The 21,494-nt window shown below is 41.3% G+C and overlaps 2 protein-coding genes and 1 pseudogene across 2 annotated transcripts in view; 2 read left to right on the forward strand and 1 right to left on the reverse strand.

Moving 5' to 3' along the window:
• LOC109465585 overlaps nt 1-21,494 on the forward strand; it is a 213,552-nt pseudogene that overhangs the window by 26,342 nt on the left and 165,716 nt on the right.
• LOC109465586 (zinc finger protein 37 homolog) lies at nt 445-13,150 on the forward strand. Its single transcript, XM_019762940.1, has 4 exons — nt 445-793; nt 2,094-3,606; nt 7,382-7,529; nt 11,061-13,150. The coding sequence occupies exons 1-4, from the start codon at nt 663-665 to the stop codon at nt 11,771-11,773; spliced, it is 2,505 nt and encodes an 834-aa protein (XP_019618499.1). The 5' UTR covers nt 445-662; the 3' UTR covers nt 11,774-13,150.
• The window catches only part of LOC109465598 (LARGE xylosyl- and glucuronyltransferase 1-like), a 91,040-nt gene continuing 88,680 nt past the window's right edge, over nt 19,135-21,494 (reverse strand). The window contains 3 exon segments of the mRNA XM_019762950.1: nt 19,135-19,635; nt 20,818-20,916; nt 21,406-21,488. Coding sequence (XP_019618509.1) covers nt 19,545-19,635; nt 20,818-20,916; nt 21,406-21,488 — 273 coding nt within the window. The 3' untranslated portion in view covers nt 19,135-19,544.

Consider the following 21,494-nt stretch of genomic DNA (forward strand, 5'->3'; position numbering starts at 1 on the left):
TTATGGAAAGGTCATTCCATTTCAATTTCAGAATGTGATGATATATTGAGTGATTCAACGTAATATGTAACGGGACTTAGTGAGTCATTGTCATCTCAATATAGTCTTATAAATAAATATATATATATATATAATGTAATAATTGGCACTACCGGGTGGCTAGACAATACAAAGTAACTGATGGAAAACAGAGGATGATAAAGTTGTGTGAAAATATTGGAGTCTGGGGTTCTTCCCCGGGTCAACGTTTTCTACACCAACAACCAAACAAGAAACCAGCCATCCAGCAAGTTAACATACAAACGACAAAACAAACAACAGCTGAAAAATTAACTCGACTTTCCAATACACGTGAGTTTAACTTGAATTTGCCAACAGAAGGTCAAGATGTGTATTGATTACGTCATGGTTTACCTCGAACCTCGTTCCCAGTATTCCGTGCCAACCAAAACAAGTATGGCGGCGATTCGCCGGGCTGGGCTGAAAATGAATAAATCTGCGGCTTAAAATCGGTCAAGAAATTTCCGACAAGCTTTTCTAACGCTACAGGGTATAGTATAGGGATAGTCGCGGTCGCAGGATCGAGTATAGGATGTAGATTTAGTCAAATTCTGAGGCGACGTTCATGCGTTCAAAATATCGTCTGATTCCGACTGGCGGCCATGATGACAGAATCGAACGTGTCGCACCGCTTCCCCGACCACTGCGCCACGGTGCTGCGGCGGCTGTGCGAGCTCCGCCGTCAGGACGTCCTGTGCGACGTCACAGTGAACGTGCAGGGGAAAAACTTCAGGTATTCCTCCGATCTTTCCTCATTTCCCCATCTTACCGAATGAATGAATGACAGGTAAACATAACCCCAGAGGGGCGGGGTCATTGACCTACTTAGCGGTATTTAAATGAAACATAACAAATGTAATTAAAGACACGCGACCTTAGGTCACGCCTACCCCATACACTCTATCCGTATTTATTATGTAAATAGTTGTAAGGATGTTCGTTCTAGGAAATGTAAATAAGGGGAAATACAAGAGCCCCCCCCCCTCAAAATTATATTTTCATGTCATAGATCTCAAACGTTTCTAACCTTCCCAAAGTCACATTGATAGACGGAGGGTTGGGTAGTTTTTCATGACAAGTCTATTCTGGTTTTTCCCAGTCCACCCGTCCTTGTCAATACTCATTTGAAGTTCTATGCTTTATTATATTAACATGGACAGAATGCATGTAATTCGACCGTCTAATATACAGAAATATGTCAAACTTTACAAATACATTATTGGAGGCAAATGATGGAGACAAGTTGCAGTGTGACTTCACATATTTTTAGCAATGGCAAGGAAATTTTCACCTTTTTTTTAATGTCAAGGCTTGAAATACTCTGCACATGTGCAGGTACCATAATGTTGAAAATTTCCTTTACAAGACAAATCTTACCTGTACCACATATGGTTTAGGAAGTACAAATGTATAGATCACATCTAGAGCTGTTCAGAAACCATTGCCATTTTTTTTATACTTCATGAATCATAGGTCGGTGCTAACAGTCAATGCAGCAAATACAAATCCACATACACCTATACACATATACCACATACAACCTACTAGTAGTATAAGTATATTTGAACCCGCAGTACATGGACCAGTGCAGGTTAGGTAAAGGTAGACATCAGAAATACCTGAACAGCTCCAATTTTACCTGCACTAACCTGCATATACCCAGTACATGGACCAGTGCAGGTTAGGTGCAGGTAGACATCAGAAATACCTGCACAGCTCCAAGTTTACCCGCACTAACCTGCATATACCCAGTACATGGCCCAGTGCAGGTTAGGTGCAGGTAGACATCAGAAATACCTGCACAGCTCCAATTTTACCTGCACTAACCTGCATATACCCAGTACATGGACCAGTGCAGGTTAGGTGCAGGTAGACATCAGAAATACCTGCACAGCTCCAAGTTTACCCGCACTAACCTGCATATACACCCAGTATTTCCAGCCCTATTTGTCTCATCTCTCCTCTTTGTGCAAAAAATTGATTTGTTAACTTGAAAGGGCAAATCCACTGTTCTTCCTTCCATTCTATTCTAGATGTCATAAAGCCATCCTGGCAGTATGCAGTGGGTATTTCCGAATGTTATTTGCTGCCAATGACAAGAATGCGAGCATTGTGCTACCTGGTGTGAATGCCAATGCCGTGGAAGACATCTTAAACTACATGTACACTGGGGAGCTCCAACTTGAAACAGAACACATGACAGCCTACCTGGATGCAGCAAGCTACCTCGAGATTCCCGCTATCATGGAATTGTGTGATGCAGTTTACAAGAACACTGCCAGCCACACATCTCCTGAAGACGCCATGATGCGCTTCTCTGACCGTAACTTGTTCACCGCATTTGGTGCCAAAGGCACATGGCACGATCAGGAAAGAAACAAGAAGACAGACAAGGAAGATTTCACATGGAACTTTGTCAACACCTCAGAGGGCCAGATTGCCATACTTAAGGACGTGAAAGAAGGAGATGATGCCAAGAAAATTGACAACAAGCAGTCTAGCGATAAGGTCTTAAGATCAGAAGAGAACAGCAGTCTGATCATACAATCCCAGTGCTCGTCACAAGAAGGCAGTAGTTTGGGTTTGGTTGCCAAAGCTGATTGCAAGGATCCTGCTGTGAAAGGCAAACCAGGAAAACGAAAGACCTTGAAAAAGTTCAAGCTGAAAGAACTCAAAGTAAAACTAGTACCTCTTTACAGCGTTAGGAAGAAGAAGACTCAAGGAGGTGCAGAGAGGGAGGAAGAACAACAAAAGGAGTTGGGAAGTAGCAGTGCATCTTGCTCCTTGGAGACAGTTGAAATCACAAAGTGGGTTGACCCTGAGAATGTATGTGACAAACAGAGTGGGGATTTCTGGAACCAAAGTGATGAGGACAGATCAGGTAGGCAAACAGAAGATCAGTGTGCATTGGACAGTGTCGGGGAGGTTTCTATACATTCTGTATCCGAGGACTCGTCTCGGGACCAAGACTTTGGGACACTAGGGGGTGAAACGGACAGGAAACCAAGACTGCTCAAGATTGACGTGGCCTCCTTAACAGGAGGAGGAAAAAGAAGGAGCAAAAGAGAGCCGAGCGCGACCATGACATTTCTGTCGAGCCCCGGTGGCCAGTTTGACGGTAACACCAGCACGAGCTCCAGCAGTAACAGCTCCCCTGATCCAACGGTTTCTGATCCGCTGGGCAAGAGGCGCACCTGTAGAATCTGTCTCCTCACCCTCCGTGACCAGGAGGAAAAGTCCCTACACCTCCACACCGTCCACTTCGACCGCTTCACCAACAAGTGGCAGTGTCCCTACTGCAACAACAGCTACACCGCCAGCAACAACCTGCAGAAGCACTGCATCAAGGAGCACGGGCTGCCGGCCAGCGCGCCCAAGGGGGAGCGCTGCCGCTGCCTGATCTGTCACGCTCGGTTTGACAGCCAGGAGGAGAAGACTCGACACCTCCACGCCGACCACTACAACCAGCAGGCGCAGAAGTGGGAGTGCCCCTTCTGTAGTCACTCCTACACCGCCAACAGCAACCTCAAGAAACACTGCAACAAGGTGAGGCAAGGGAAGAATAAAGAAATAATTGGATGAATGCATGGTAGAATGAAGGAAGGAAGGAAGGAATGAAGTAATGAATGAATCATTGAATAAATTTGAATGAATGAATGGTTTTATTAGCACTAGAATTACTGGTTTTCTATAACAAATGTTTTAATAAAGTATTTGAGTAAGTCAAAATTATTACAACCACAACCAATATCACAGTCACAGAATCAATATGCTGTGGGATAGGATTGGTTTAACCTACTACATTAAGGGGGCACACCCCAATTTATTTGGATTCGAAGCTTTTGGTTTCTATTCAAAGCTGCACACCCTCAAGTCTAGCAACCGTCTCTGCCGTTGAATGATTTGGAAGGAGAATAACTATATATAGGATAGAAGGTTATCTCTTCATCTGCAAACCAACTTAGTTTGATTTCTTCAACCTCTTTAATTTTGGTAAAATCAACAGGAAAAAACATTATTTTCACTCCAAAATTAATGCACAAAATTGGGAATTTTTGCATAGGATTATCCTATAGAAAAAATTTTCCAGCAGAAATGACATGCTGGCAGAAAGACCCAAACGTTGACTATACCCAAGTAAATTATAAAGAAAATCCTAGTACTTAGAATTATTTTAATCGTCCATGGTGTGAGGGGTAACCGTTGCGAATTGACTCTCAGGAAGCTGCAGCACGAAATCTGGGTCAAACCGACAGGTTACGTAGGGTTTCTCTTTTTAGCGAACGCCCACGAAAGCCCAAAAATTGTCGCACGAATCTTAAAATTTTTTGTGTGGTCATGTCCAGAGTGTGCTCCCGGGTGTCCATGCCAAGTTTGAAGCGAATCCATCGAGCCGAACTTAAATAAATCGAAATTTACTGGTTTTTTTCTCTTCTTGGCGAACGCCCACTTTACTTCCGGGTTCGCTGCGAACGCCCACTACTCTTTGCAAAGTTTCGGCCCTCGCGCAACGCCGGCAAAATCCACCACCACAAATATGTTCCTATATGCCTCCCCTGAATTTCTGACAAGTTTCCGTGCTTTACGAGCTTTTAAAGTACCCATTTTTTGACAAAATATGCGCTGCGACGAGCTCGCCGCCTCGGCGTATACGTTTCACCTGGTCACATGACTTGCGGTCGGGGACTGTTCGATAATTTCATGATCAGCGGGAGAGAGGACAGGAAGGGCAGAAAAACGCAATCTACCGCACAAAAGGGGCAGAACTTCGTGTTTGTAACATCAAACATAAATGATTTCCTTTCTTACATAATTTTCACCTCGGTTCTAGTAGTGACACCGCCGAATAAAGTACGCACTTTTGAAAACTTTTCAAAATACAAAAAGTACCTTATTTGGGGTTTTCCCCGACAAATCCAACGACTACCGACGAATATAGCGAAAACCGGCAAGGAGAATTGCACTACATCGATTCGTACATAAAATGTCGGATGATAATGTTGACGCGTGAAAATAAAGTTAAACTTTAATAAATGAACGTATTTCATGTGTGTATCGTCGATATTGACACGAAGTTGCGGTAAAACGAGAAGACGCAAGGTAAGATAATCTAGGTCACTCACGTCGCGGTGCTCGGTCATGCTGACGGGATGGTCGCCAGCCAGCCGCCGATATCTCAGTGGAACCCCGGCCGAAAATAAATACCCCCGTAAGTATGAACGCAATTCTATTAAATAGATTTATGAGTGGTAAGATGGTAAGATTTAAAATGGTCCGCAAGTTGTCGTAACGTAGTGAATAACGTTACTAGTATAACATGACAGTTGTGCTTCAACTGATGGTCAGTTCTAATGCACTTTCGGCTATAGTTAAACACAGAAATCTTCAACAAATGTTATAGCCATGCCGTTACAAAGGTTCAAATGACACAAATCTTTTTACTTCGTATCACAAATCTATTCAAATATAAACAAATGCCGCAGAAAATTATTTTGTAGCGGGACTATACCAGCCAGTATTACGTTAAAATGATGGGTAGATGTACAAGGCATGGCCTTACAATGATAGGGTTTTTTGGGCGAAGTCTTTGAAATCTTTTGCTGCCCGCCGGTGGGTGGGGCCCGTGCGCGTGCTGCTGTGGGCGTGACGCCGCTGTGTCTGATCAGGACGTGCCGTCGTCTTGACAACACAACGTGGGAAGCAAGCGGCCGGAAGCATTCAATGCTGGAAAGTTTTTATTCCTTTGATTTTGTGACATGAGCAGTAGTTTACTAAACGAGATATTTTTCAAAAACTCTTTCGCTCGCGTCTCAGCAGTCTCGTTGTTGTTTTGGGTTCGGTGTCAAATTTTTAAATACGGTAGCACATTAAAATTCCCCGCCCGGTCGAACTTCTCCGCCTCGATCATTTGTTGCTCACTGATGGGCGGACAAAAAGCGCGGACGTGGTTTACAACGAACGTGGCGAGCGGCGCCCACAAAAATTTAAGGCCCCCCTCCGTACTGTAACGTTGCGTCTGTCTATAGTTCAGCAGAACAATTTTACAACATGGTAATTGTCGCCGGCGGTGTCACTACTAGAACCGAGGTGAAAATTATGTAAGAAAGGAAATCATTTATGTTTGATGTTACAAACACGAAATTCTTCCCCTTTTGTGCGGTAGATTGCGTTTTTCTGCCCTTCCTCCCTCCCGCTGATCATGAAATTACCGAACAGTCCCCGACCGCAAGTCATGTGACCAGGTAGAATGTATATATGCCGAGGCGGCGAGCTCGTCGCAGCGCATATTTTGTCAAAAAATGGGTACTTTAAAAGCTCGTAAAGCACGGAAACTTGTCAGAAATTCAGGGGAGGCATATAGGAACATATTTGTGGTGGTGGATTTTGCCGGCGTTGCGCGAGGGCCGAAATTTTGCAAAGAGTAGTGGGCGTTCGCAGCGAACCCGGAAGTAAAGTGGGCGTTCGCCAAGAAGAGAAAAAAAACAGTAAATTTCGATTTATTTAAGTTCGGCCCGATGGATTCGCTTCAAACTTGGCATGGACACGCGGGAGCACACTCTGGACATGACCACACAAAAAATTTTAAGAATTTTTGGGCTTTCGTGGGCGTTCGCTAAAAAGAGAATGCGTATTTGGGTGACCAGGTAGAATGTATATGCCGAGGCGGCGAGCTCGTCGCAGCGCATATTTTGTCAAAAAATGGGTACTTTAAAAGCTCGTAAAGCACGGAAACTTGTCAGAAATTCAGGGGAGGCATATAGGAACATATTTGTGGTGGTGGATTTTGCCGGCGTTGCGCGAGGGCCGAAATTTTGCAAAGAGTAGTGGGCGTTCGCAGCGAACCCGGAAGTAAAGTGGGCGTTCGCCAAGAAGAGAAAAAAAACAGTAAATTTCGATTTATTTAAGTTCGGCCCGATGGATTCGCTTCAAACTTGGCATGGACACGCGGGAGCACACTCTGGACATGACCACACAAAAAATTTTAAGATTCGTGCGACAATTTTTGGGCTTTCGTGGGCGTTCGCTAAAAAGAGAATGCGGTTACGTACGTTTGGCGCGCAAGAATATCCGGAATTAAGGTTCAAAGCCAAAATCAATTTTCACCTGAAAATCACCATTTCTTACACTCCATGTTAATGTTAATGATATTAATAATAATACATCATGCAATTTATCAGAAATGTCACCTCAAAACCCTTCCGTCACTACGCACTACCATGGACCCTGGTCGCGGAACAATTGGGGTGTGTACTGTTAAAGGAATGACCAGAAAATTGCCAGTTTTACCACCCTAAAATTGCATTGGATGCCTTTGAATTAGGTGCATTACAAGCTGTGCTTGGTGGAGTGTCCTGTTTGTGGCAAAGAGCTGAAGGACAAGCAGCGTCTGAAAGAGCACATGTACTCTCACACCGGAGAGAAGCCCTACATGTGTAACACCTGCAGCAAGAGGTTCACCTGCCATACAGGTGAGAACGCAGGGCTCAAAGGCCGTGTTTATGTGAAGTCACCCAAACCGCGATTTGGGTAACTCACATTCCTCACATCTGGTCCACGTGCCATACATTCCTTTTAAAACGTGCCCGATCACGATTCTCGGAAACTACATTCATTGTTGTTTGATGAAAACACACAAGGTAGCGTGTCATTATTGTCAGAGGTTAACGACCTGCTTGCTGATGCCCCCCTCCCAGCATATCTCGGCCGAATGCCAACGTAGTCCCGCCAGAGGCGGTGAAGCTCGTCCTAGAACGGACACATTATTTGACCATTACTGCTCTTTAAGTTGCTGACACGTAAAATTTGGTATTGCATATAAATAATGAAATATCACCCGTAACCCATGACCAAGTGAAGTCACATTGAAATCACATTGCGTTCAGACGCAAATCACGATGCAGGAAAACCAATTCAAAAGCACCTCTAGAAGTGGCTTGGGATCAATCGAGGCGCTTTCAATGTAATTTGGAGCGTTCAGATGGAGCCACTTGAAACCGGCTTCGGGGTAAACCACATTAGCGCCTTGGGTGACTTCACATGAACACGGCGAAAATTAGGGCTGCATACCTAAACATTATCAGGATATATACATGTATACCGGTAGGTACAGATGCTGGTACAGAGATTTAGGTACCTGTGCCGGTACCTGAACAATTTGACAACATATTTTTCTGAAGTTCCCAAATAACATTAGAAACACTTATAAACTTGACAGAATCTTTATTCAAATAAAAAAAAAGGACAGAACAAAGCAGCCCTTACAGTACCGTTCGCGTTATAGTTACCCTAACGGCCGTTACTAACGCGTTTTTTTTCCGTTACTTTTCCGTTACTTTTCCGTAAGTTTTCCGTAACTTTTGCGTAAGTTTTCCGTTACTTTTCCGTTACTTTTCCGTTAGACTTCTGCATTCATATGCAGGCCGCGGTAACATCACAGAATAATGGGAGGAGTACTAATTTACCTCATGCGGGGCGGGAAATTACCGATACACACCGCTGGAACAGCGGAAGGAACGTTGATCTAGCCTGCATTTTACTATATTGTAACGTTTAAAACGTTTTACGATCACCGGCGCAATTCAATTTGATAGACATTTTCTTTTGTCACTGTTGCCCAGGCAAGCGTTTCTATAGTTTGTCAACTTTGTTTTGCTGTTTTTCTCTGTTAACTTATTTTACCACCGAATAAGCAAACCTACAGTAGATGATCTGAAGTTATAAATGCCCCGGTCCGCCGTACATAATAGGCGGCGGGCGTGAGGTAACGTTAGGGATGTGCAAAAACATCGTGGAAAATTCCCATGACACTCGAAAAAAGGCAGCATATTTACACGTGCCCACCAACATTTTTATGGCTAATTATTGACCAGTTTTGGGGAGTTTTGTTATGTCCTTGGAGTTTTGTTTAGAGTGGGACGGAAAGCCGTGCCGCCACTCCGACTCCATGCACTTCCGTGTTACATTACGTTGTATGTGACCAACAAAATTACGCCAAAGGCACCACAAATCCACATGTACATATATTTTTTTTCCCGAAAATTCTTTTGAGTACGCATTTCGTTCACTAGGATGTTGCTAATTAGTCGTAGAAATAAGGTAGAAACCAGCGTAAATGTGGCTCTCTCGAGATCATTTCGCGCGGGGAAGGGCGCCCCAGCATGCAACGGGCTTCGTTCTAGCCAATCACAGCGCAGGTCATCTAAGGTGAACCAATCAGAGCGTAGCTACTTGCATATTATAATGAGCATGCTGCACACAGGGAGGCAGCGGCCAGGGCGACCGGCCCTGAGTGCGCGGGAAATGTGTTTTGCAACTATATTTTTACGGGGATTTTCTGACGTTTGACGCTGACTTTGGCACGATATGATCGCACTACCATGTACACGCTACCGTAGGCGGCAAATGAGTGGTCATTTTTATATAATCGTCGAGAAATTTTGGCGTTATGCACCCGGAAGTGAGCCGATCTCAGTTTGCGTTCCCTCGATTTTTGACAGTTTCCCCCCTCAAAATAAGAAACAAAACTACCGCTATTAAATAGAACCATGTATTACAATTATCATTTCAACATGATAGATCTATTATATATTCCTTTATTAACTATGATATCATCATGGTTGTGGAAAGTCCTCAGCTGGCGAACCGAGTCCTTGACGCCGGGAGTGACGGTACATTTTACCGTGAGTATTAAAGCCGCTAGTACTAGTAAGAAGCCGCGCGCCTTACAAAAATTATAATAATTTTCTTTGAGTCAAAAACCGCCGTGAATTTAAGGCATGAGTTACCGATTTATATTTCTTCTACGGCAGATATTTCTTGTTTCGTCACGTCCCATGACGTCCTGTGAGAGCGGTAGGCCGCCGCTGGTACAAAATGTACAAGACATCGTCTGCCCACTGCTACACTTTGTTGACATACATCAATGTATTACACAACGTAATTTTCCGCTAGAAATAACTATAGAATAGCATTAAAAGATAGCACAATTCGCTTCACACAGTCGACACATGGATAAACCACAAAGTTATTTTACGAATCACATGTCCACTTGCCTCTGGTGCTGTTATTTTTCAAGGGGCAACATCGCAACACATTAGCGGACGCCCCAGGAGGTGGCAAATTGCTATTGTCTTGTCGGCGCGCAAAACAAACATGAAATCCGACCCTATCACATTAACGCAAACGGTAACGCGTTAGAAATAATTTCTGACGATTTTCTAACCATTTTCTGACGAAAATCTAACCAAATACTGACGATTTTCTAACCATTTTCTGACGAAAAAATAACTCGTTAGTAACGGGGTACCCGGTTAACTATAACGCGAACGGTACTGTATGTCTTCAAACAAAACAGAACCATGTGGATTGTTTCTTGTTGAATTTCTACAGTACTACATGTAGCTGTCTCTGAAAGATCTGTGATATGTATTAGTTGTGCCCCCTGTATGTGATTTTAGATAAAAGAAATCCAGGCTATTTTGCTGGTTGAGAGGTTTGTAGGCTGTGAAATAATCAGCAAAACTTTTATGTTTAATTTCCCCTTCTTTTATAAATACCCTGTAAGTTTGAAAGAGTTTTTGGACTAAAGGAAAAAGGCTACGCATGATATGTTAAATGTTTATTAGGAATCTCCATTAGCAATACAAAGTTTGTTTTCTAAAAAGTCTTTCTGGAGTCCTTTACATTTAAAAGATTCAATAGCTACAATTATATACACATGCGATGTGTTTGACATGTTAGTTTATGTTCATGTATGTATGTATGTATGGCTTATTTTTAGTATGAACAAATAAAACATTACAATCAATACAAGAACAAACAGCTTAAATAGCAGTTTATCATGCAATAACAATCTACACGCGTACGTAGGCCTACTTACAACGATTAAAGCTAGCTTAAATAACATAATTATAATACAGTGGAAATACATGTTGCTGACTGAGAGTCTAATAGGCACTAAACGAAAATTTCGTGTCTTTTTGTTTTCGACCGCCCTGTAGGTTTGAAACGTCACATCCTGCTCCACACCGGCGAGCGGCCCTTCCACTGCAACATCTGTGACAACAGCTTCCGGCAGAAACGCCACCTGAAGGAGCATATGTTGCGCCACTCGGACGACAAGCCCTACCGCTGCGAGACCTGCGGGCAGCAGTTCCGCCACAGCACCGCCTACCGCAACCACCGCTACCAGCACACCAACCAGCGCCCATGGCTCTGTAAGCTGTGCGGCGCCGGATTCATCAAGAAAATCAACATCAGGAGACACCTCGCCACCAAGCATGGCATCGTGGATGAGGAGGACAAAGGGCAGGGGTCAGAGGGCACAGGTCAAGTGGGGTTAGATGGCATAGGTCAAGTTGCATCTGAGGGCATAGGTCAAGTTTTGTCTGAAGATATACATGTAGGTGAAGTTGTATCTGAGGGCAAACTTGGTAATGTTGGATCAAAGGGTCAATGGGGATCAGAAGGTAAAGATGAAGGGGAATCAGACAAGGCAGCTGTGCTGTCCATGGGGGCAGGAGATTTGCCTGGGCTGGACCCAGGTGGTGTTTCCATGGTAACCAAAGGTGGGGTTACCATGGGAACCCCAGGTGAGACAACAGAGCATGGGGAGGGGGGTGAGGGAAGTGTGGAGGAGAGGAAGAGCATGATGGCTGTTGTAGGACCTGCAGTGGACAACATGTTTGAGGATATCAACCCCTGGGGAAAGTAACTAGGACTGAGCCATGATACACCTCTGGTTAGAGAGTTGTACCACCTGATGTTTATTGTTGCTTTTGTTGTAATGTTGAGTTTGTTAGAAGCTGTACAGTTACAAAAATGTTGCTGACGAAATAGTTTACCACAAATCTGCATTTGATGGATGTGTTGTCTCAGTGGTTGACAACTGTTTAGAGTTACACAATGTACGTCATGTATCGTTTGGACTTGTTGGAGGAAAATGCTAATGGGAATGGTGGGGGATCAGTACAATGTATTATTTTGTTAGCCTTTTTTTCCCAAAAGAAAGAGATGTCCAAATACGTAAAAGCCAAACATGCAATTGCTGGGCATTAAGGATGTACACATGTACATTCCAATGAGTTAACACAAGCCACATTCACACTTCTCAAGACAGGTCCATAGATGATAGAGGTTTTCAAGATTGCCATGAGGACATATTTTGTATCTTCTCCTTTTTTTAAGTTTCATTCCACATTTTACAAATGACTACAAGTTATTTCATATTCAGTTTTAAGTGCCAAAATGAAATTGAGTCAATAAGATAAGACATTAAAAATAGTCTTCTCAAGAAAGATGAAAAATGATTCTAAGTTAAGGTAGATCTAAATAAAACTTTTGCCATGACAATGTTTCCAAGGAAGTCTTAACTTCACTGTCAGAGTTGTTCCAAAAAGTTTAAAGGTCAGTTTACACACTGCAAGCTTACCAAGTCTATTTTAAAGATAAATGTTGTGAAAGTCAAGTTTTAGATGCCCATTTATATATATTTATTTATTCTTTGTGTAGAAAATTTAAAGAGATTACAAATTACTGTTAAAGTTAAAGATTTATGTAGATTTCAAATAGCTTCTTTAGCAGTGATATTTAAATTAAACCTGTCTATCTGTTGAAAGTGCAGAATGATTGTAGCTAGTCTTTAGACGAGTCTCCACCAGAGTAACAACACAGGTTCAAAACTGTCATTTTTAGTCAAATAGAGACTAAATTTGTCATGGTTGTCAAATGAAACCTGATCTGCCCAGTCGGACCCTATTTTTGTTGAATTCTTCCATCCTTACCCCCTTAAGGAAGGCCTGGTGGAGGCTACAGGCTGCCCTGACATGATTGTTGCATTCTGGGATTTTATGCCAAGTCTTTCTGCATGTGCTCCTGTCATCTTGGTATTACAAAGTCAATAAAGACATGGAGGGAGAACATTACACAAAATAAATCAAGCAACATTTTATTACTGGATAAATTCTCTAAAGATTCAGACATCTGCTATCTATCTGTCATCATTCTGAGCCAGTCACTGATAAAAGATTTCAGATGCTCAATGAAACGTCTGACTCGGCTATGGCCGTGTTTATGTGAAGTCACCCAAACCGCGATTCGGGTAACTCACATTCCTCACATCTGGTCCACCTGCCACACATTCCTTTGAAACCGTGTCCGATCACAATTCGCTTGAGCTACATTTATTGCTGTTTAATGAAAAGACGCAAGGTAGCGTGTTATTAATGTCAGAGGTCAACGACCTGCTTGCTGATGCCCGCCTCCCAGCGTATCTCGGCCGAATGCCGACGAAGTCCCGCCAGAGGCGGTGAAGCTCGTCCTAGAATGGACACATTATTTGACCATTACTGCTTTTTAAGTTGCTGCCATGTAAAAGTTGGTATTGCATATAAATAAAGAAATATCACACCGTAATCCATGACCAAGCGAAGTTACATTGAAATCACATTGCATTCAGACGCAAATCACGATGCGGGAAAACCGATTCGAAACCACCTCTAGAAGTGGCTTGGGATCAAGGCGCTTTCAATGTGATTTGGAGCGTTCAGATGGAGCCACTTGAAACCGGCTTTGGGGTAAACAACATGTAAAGCGCCTTGGGTGACTTCACTTAAACACGACCTATGTGTGACAGACTAGTCTTAACTGGGGGACTTTGCATAGAAGGTCACTTAATAATTATATATAATTGTACCTGCATTTTTTCAGGCTGGCAGATGTACATGTACATGAATGTTGTGACTGTGACATTTTAACTTCGTAGAAAATGTGAACAGGGCAAAGCTGTTTACACTTCTCAGTGTTGTATGGCATATTGTTTTGATGTTTGGATACTTTGCAATACCCGTAAGACATGCATGACTGCAGTATTATTATGTGCCAAACATTTTGTGCTATTAGCTTTATTTTGCCAGTTTGTCAGATATGTTTTAGCTGGAATTAGAAAACTAAGTTTACTACATATTTTTGTGTGAAGTTTGTGTTTATACTACCAATAATTATGCTCCATATTATTGTCAAGTTTGTCAACTAAATGTTGCACCTTAATATTTGCAATATGTGCATATAAGCACACTTTGTTTACATCTACCAGTTACTGTAGATAAATGGGGAGTCATCTTCTCAACCATACACCTTCAAGCCTGCAAGTTAGCACGAAAGTTCATCTGAGTTGGTAAATGATATAATGAGAAATAAACTGTTCTCCATTCTCCAAAGGAATTTGACTCACCAAAATTTTCAAGCAAATCTGTTGATAAAGATAGCAGAGAATTGGTTTATTTCTCATTATAAAGCTATCATGAAAGTTACATAGGGCACATATTATAGTTTATTATTGATAAATATTGTATTTGTTCTGGTGCCATAAATCCCCACTGTCAAATAAGGCATTATTGCAAGCAATGCAAGATAATTCTTAGCGATAACAAATCTGAAATCAAGTTTGAACATGTTGCTCATCACGGTACATGCTTTACTACAAACACAGCCTACCCATTACTGTAGCGTACACTCATATACCAGTCCTAGCCAGGACAGGCCATGCATGCGTCAAAAAAATTAAAATTAGATGTATGCTGACACCAAAGACTGGAGCTCATGCCATTTAATAAAAAACATACAAGTACAAAGTTGATAATTTGTTATACTGTCAAGGATAGCCTGCATACATTTTGTACATTTTTAAAGTCTGTTCAGTGGAATAGTTCTTTGTCAAGTTTAATAGCACGTGTTAAGTCCATCTGTGTGCCAAGATGTACATGATGTACGGTTACTTGACACTTTTTCTTTTGGAAAAAGGTTAGGCCACACCAATTTAATTTGTTCCTTCTCGGATCACATTTTTTTCCAATTTGCAAAAAAAAAAAAAAAAAATGTTCTAAATGAACTGCAAAATGCTCAATGAAAGACATATTTTGTCCCCAACGGTTGAAAAAAGTCCTTTTCTTCCTAGTTCTTTTAAGAACTTAAAAGTTTTCCAATATAACAATGCAATTTTGTTCCATTAAAAGTTCAAAATCTATCGTTTTGATTAAAAACTAGCCTGGCATGTTTACTTCATGGCTCATATTGTAACATTTCTGGCTATCATGGGGTGCCTGGGTGTTGTTTTTTTTTACCGTCACTCCTGATTTTTTGTGAAAAAAATCCGAGAAACAACAAATTAAATTGGTGTGGCCTTATGTTCGTGTATCCTTTCAAGTTTCATGCACTAAACTGTAGTGATGTTTCAACTCTTAGCCTTGAAAAGTTACAGGATTGTATAGTGCCGACTTCTTACTTCCATGCACTCCAGATTTAAGTTAAAAAGTTGCACACAATAAATGTTCCATCACTCCTCATGTTGTCTTTTTCTCAACATACAGCTAATCTTTTTCAAAAGTTCTTTTCAAGTTTTTGTTAAAAAAACAACAACAGACAAGACAGTTACACATAAAATTTCCATCATTTTATTTGTCTTCCAGCTTGGTACAAAATCAGTCTATGATAGGGTAGTTTCTGCTTTGATTCCATTCGTCAGTGCAGGGTGACTGTACAGGTATCTACATTGTTTACAAAAATAGACTCTCAACCTATCAACACGACATCTAGTATAGCTACAATGTATTGCAGATAGAACAGTCTGAATGCACATGTACACATTCAAGCTTGTACACATGAGACATACTACAATTACATCTTTCTATGTCCATAATGTTCCCACTACCAAAGAGCTTCTATTTGAAGCTCCTTGCCACTACATACATGTAGCGTCTGATGTTCAAAGACCCATATGATTGTGTTACCAAAAAAAAAAAATGTCAGTTGTAATGCAGCACAGTGCAAGTAGTTTGTGCACACAGTGAATGTTTGTCCACAAATAGCATCAAAACCAATCTGTGGGCAAATGCTCCAGGTGTACTCTTCTTGGACACAAAAATACAGGCACTGTATTCCACTGCTTTTAATCAAACATGATGACAGATTATGATAGCAGGAGCCTAATCTCCAAGCAGATGTTGGGTGCGAAAAAAAATTTCTACCTTGCCCTTCTTTCTGTATGAAAAACAGGACAACTTTGAGAATGAAAATACCTTTCACTTCAACATCTGTTTAGAGAGTACAGCCACTATTCCTCCCAGCAGCATTTGGAAGATCAGGGTCAAAAGATATTCAATATACATGTAGTAAATATGACTCCACACTGACTACAGATATTTTTCTGTTCTCTTTGTAAAAGAGATACATTATAGTAGATTCTATTTACATGACTACATTCCTAACTCCCATTGTTGTTTACATTTAATACCTGTAATAACGTCCACTGCAGTAAAACTTAAGAAACCCAAGCTGAATTAAATGCCATGACCAGTACTTCAATACAAAATGTAACAACAGTTACTAATATGGTCATTTAGTTAGTTTTAATATGTGGCATACAGATATCGGATTGGTCCCCTTGTAATTTTTTTTTTACAATTTTGTCTACAACTTTGATTCTGTATGACACCCTTTCATGACAGCAGCTTATAATTTTCCCATGCACTTAGCCTTGTACAGTGTTGACAAGTCTGTCTCACTGGTATTTCTAAAATGCTTATATATGGAGGAAGAACAAAATGGGGCCTTAGGGGAAAGGTGAAATTTTTCTTGGGCCTCAACTACTTACAGACACTAGTTTGTCCTTCTACTTTGTCAGGACATCACCAGAAATGATGTGTATAATCACTGACACTAGTTTTTCCCTAATACTGATTTGGACTAGTCCAATTTCAAGAAAATGATGCAACAACAAAACATGGTAGATACCATTCTAAACTAATTAGGGGTGGTCACATAAGCTTTGTACAGCAGGTTGATGGGCTATATTATTAAGTCAAATTTAGCCATTAAGACAAACTTTGCACTATCTTGAGAGTGAGAAACTTGTTTTTCTGACATGTACACCCAAACACACCATGAAAAAATGGTCTCCAAAACATGTAAGCTACCCGAGAGATATATATTACTAGACATAAAAGTTGTGACACTTGTACAAAATAATCTAGGGAAGACATTACCAATAACAACTACAAATCCATACTTAATCTATCATCAATTGTAACATTAACTTTCATAGAAAGAATACCACACAACTTACATACTATTCACAAAACTTGGTACTTCCAAGTACTCAAAAGTTCCTCCTATTTTACAATCTAGTACAAATGTACCTTATTCATGTAAAGACACATCCTGTTTGGAGAGCTTTTTTATATATAATAATCTGACAGCAACATTGAAACTGATCTTGAGTGGGGGAATTTGAAAGTTGGATACCAAACAGTTTAAAAAAAATTCTTTTCTAATCTTTGAGTCCAAACAAATCCTTCCAAGTATAAGTCTTAGCCAAACGCTTACTGATACATGTCATATGAAAAAGTTGTGTCTTTACTTGAAAGTAAAATATCTGACAACAAAACATTCTTTGGCACAGAAGTAAGTACACGCCTCAAATGCGATGAAGAAAAGCTATATACAAAGTCCCTGCCAACAGGGATGGTACTGAAATAATGCTGATTGTCAAGAGAAGCAAGGAGGCAGGAAACAGCGGAAAAGAGCCAGACTTCTCAACTAATGTTTTTAGTTTAAACTTACTAATAGGTTTTTCTGAGTATGACGTGTTCAAGATGTGTCTGATGTTTTGTCTAGAAAAAAAAATTGTAGCATCACTGTATGGTCTCTTTATGACAACCCAACAAAATATTGAATTGGGAGGTTCTTCCACATTTTGCAAAATGCTGTCCGTCTTTAACTCAAGGAAATAAAACTGTGTGACAGTAAAATAAATTTGCAACTCATGAGTGGCAACTGTAAAATACAAAGAGGCAAATGTTCTGGTTTCCCCTAAGTTTGTCTTTTAGCAGGCTCATCTTCATGCTGCAGTTGAGCATGACAAATCTACGACAACTTTTGTCAACCAAATATGTTCAGCTTTGGAAAACCTTAATTGATCCCAGTTATTGAAACACAGACCTCTACACAGTAGAGTTAACATTTCAGGTTGGACAAGAGTGACAAACAAGTTGTGTCCTGAAAGGTCTTGGTTTCTCATTAGTATTATTTACACAGAGTAGGGACAAAGCAGCGGTAGTCACAGCATTAGATAAGGAACAGAGTTTGTCACACATATTACATGTATGTACATGTACCCTGTAATATGAATGTCTTCTACCGGTATTGAGTGTAATCTGTATAGTATAATTTGAACCCTGTACAGTGTAACACTACAAATGTAGCTGTATGGTTAGAGGGCATTGAAAGTAGCTGACATGACTTGCATTACATGCTTTCGACAACTACTGATTCCAGAGCACTGCAACTCACATCTGCACATTTTGAACCAAACTTTGTTGCCAATAAAACATCTGTATGCATCTGTATCTGTATGATGTCTGTAAAGCCTGTAGACTTAAAATGATCTTGAGCTCATGAAAATAATCATAAACAATAAATGTATCTGGATTATGACCACACAATTTTCTACATACCATTGAAATTTCTGCAAAAAGGTCAAATGCTAGTACAGTACAGTAGTATAGTAAGTAAGTACTTGCTGTACATGTACAAGTAGTATGGTAGCCTCCAAAGCACTATCCAGTTGGTGTTTCAGAATCGATGCTACTCTGCTCACTAACTTCTTCAGTTACAAAACTCAAATGTTGTACAAAACAAGAGAACGGTATGTTGTCAGGAAAATAACTGCAATTTTAAAATATATTGACCAGAAAGTACAAGTCAGGCTGATGAGGGTCTGGTTACATTAATTATAGGACTTTGTGTGACTGAACCAACTGCCTTCTGAGAATTTTATGCCGAATTTTGTACAGTATATGCACGGTTATCCAATGGATGCCCTCTGCCTAAAATCACACAATGATCCTAAGGCCACACCAAGTAAATTTTATGGATGACGTCCGCGCGCGCATTGATGTTGGCCTGTTCCTTGAAAAAAAAGCAAGAAATTTCACTTCCTGTAACTATGACCAAAGAGTCACGACAGTGCCGCAAATCGTCAGATTGACGTGAAACCCGTAACGCAAAGAAAGTGTCCATCCTGTTTTCACTGTCCACTGTTCCTGACGTATTGCTGTTTTGATGATGAATAAAAGACTTCTTCCTTCTTACACTGTGTCACCTCATTCAATTTGTGTCCTAACATTTGTCATCTCTTACTATATTTCTAATCTAGGCATCTTGTTTTTTAGGGCCCTTCTTGTTTTTTTTCCGCCCTCTCGCATTAGATTTAGGGTCTCCAAAGGACGTCATCCATAAAATTTACTTGGTGTGGCCTGAGATAAATGTAACCAGTCCCTACGCTATCTGGCTGCAGAAGTTGCCTGATGTGGTGTGGTGTGGTGGGTGTGGTCCAGCAGACAGAAGCAGCAGTGCAGCTGCCACGTGGGGGGTCCAGGGGTGTGGCTACGTTGCTATGGAAACGGCCGGCCTCCCGGCCATCACCGTCATCACCTGTCATTGGCCACGTATTTGTTGGCGGAGAAGCCGTACTTTCGTTGCAAGTCTTTTTGGAATTCTTCCTTCAGAACCTTCAGACACCTACAGATGGAAATTTTTTCAGATACAAGTTAATATAATTTACAGTAATAACTACATGTATGCATAATACACGTGTGCACTTAGCTAACTACAATTATAGCATTAAGGAAACTTTGATAGAGCCCAATGGCCATGAAGTAGCTCAGAAAATGAAAGTCTACTTTTATTTGTAATAATGGCATTGCTCTTGAAGCATGTTCCAAAATCCAACGCAAACCAAGGGAATCCTTTTTTCTTGAATATTAAATTTGCATGTAAAAGAAAATATTTAACCTTAAACATTGCGTCACTGCTTAATAATATCCTCTATACTATACAGTATACTACATATTATTATACAGTATACTATACTATATTTACAGATCCAGAAAGGGAAGGCACTGCAGTAATCTGCTAAGTTTGCTGAGGGCAGACCTCAAGGAAAGAGGACTAGGACCATTGCGGTCAGAAAGAAAACTCCAGGAGCTCAGGAGGCTCGCGATGAATAGGACGAAGTGGAGAGAGCTGAAGAAAGACTGACTGATGCTGCAGCTCGGATGCTGAAGCTACTGCAGCAGCAGAATACAGTGGACTACTACTACTACTATACAGTAAAGCTGTGAAGCCGGCAAAAAAGCAACCTAAAGCCTCGGTCACAACCCGCTGTACGTGCTTTTTGTCCGTACGATTTTTGGGAGGCCGCGTCTGCCACGTTTTTTCTGAAAACGTGGGGAAGGAGTGGCGTTGACGCACATCACTCGCACGGTTTCGTAAGGTGTAAGAGTGTGGTCTGCACGCCACACCTGGCCGTGAACGGTTGCGTGCATTGTTCATTGCGCAAGTGGTAAGTGAGTTGTATGTGCTTACAACGTACGATCTCTGTGCGATTGCAACTTTACCATAAGGAGGCTGTACTCACACATGCTTCTTACGTACGGTATGTACGGGACACGCGCGTCGCCCGTACTCGCACGCACGGGTGGTGAATCCGCAGACCGCACGTAGAAAAAGTTTTACATGCACTTAAAGTCCTATGGTGTGTCTGCGTGCTCCCAAATCCATAGGATTCCGTACGGAGGCGGTACTCACCACGCACAGATCCCTTACGTTTGCCCATGTTTTTGCACGTAGACAGCACGCAGAAGCACGTACGGCGGGTTGTTACCTAGGATTAAAGGACATATCTAAAAAACCTGGGCTTACGTTCTGTACTGCTCGCTGGACCTGAACTTGGCGATGTCAAAGCTGGGTGCGTGCGGCATGTGGATGATGAAGGCATTGGGCAGGATGATGAACTCGTACCTGGGTAATCACATAGTTTTTATTATAGTTTTGTACCTAATGCAAGAAATCATTGACACGGCACTGGTCATTTCCTCACTTGAGGCCACACCAATTTAATTTGTTGGTTCTCGGATTTTTTTAGAAAAAAATATGAAGGAACAGGGCAAAAAAAAAATAAAAAGAGGTCTAAGCATCCTATTATAGCCCCAAATGCTACCATAGGAGCCATTAAGTCAACACAAAAGGCTGGGTTTATATTTTTATGTTTAAAAACAATGAATTTTGAACTTTTAATCAATCAAACCACTGCATTGATAGACGGACAAACTGTAACAACTAGGAAGAAAAGGACTTTCCTCAACTGTCGGGGGCAAAATATGAGCATATTTCAGTTGATCCAAAACCCAATTTTTTTTTTGTGGCAATTCACAAAAAAATGAAGAGCCCAATCCGAGAACCAACAAATTAAACTGTTGTTGCCTGAGAAAGAGTTACTAGTTGTCTCACCCCTGTGCATCCAGCTCCATGATGTGTGAGACTTTGTTCCAGCCAAACCCCACAAATCTGGTGTCGTACTCAGGCAGCTGGTCCTTACG

This window comes from Branchiostoma belcheri, unplaced genomic scaffold (assembly GCF_001625305.1).
Source record: "Branchiostoma belcheri isolate BF01 breed outbred unplaced genomic scaffold, Haploidv18h27 scaffold153, whole genome shotgun sequence".
NCBI lineage: Eukaryota > Metazoa > Chordata > Leptocardii > Amphioxiformes > Branchiostomatidae > Branchiostoma > Branchiostoma belcheri.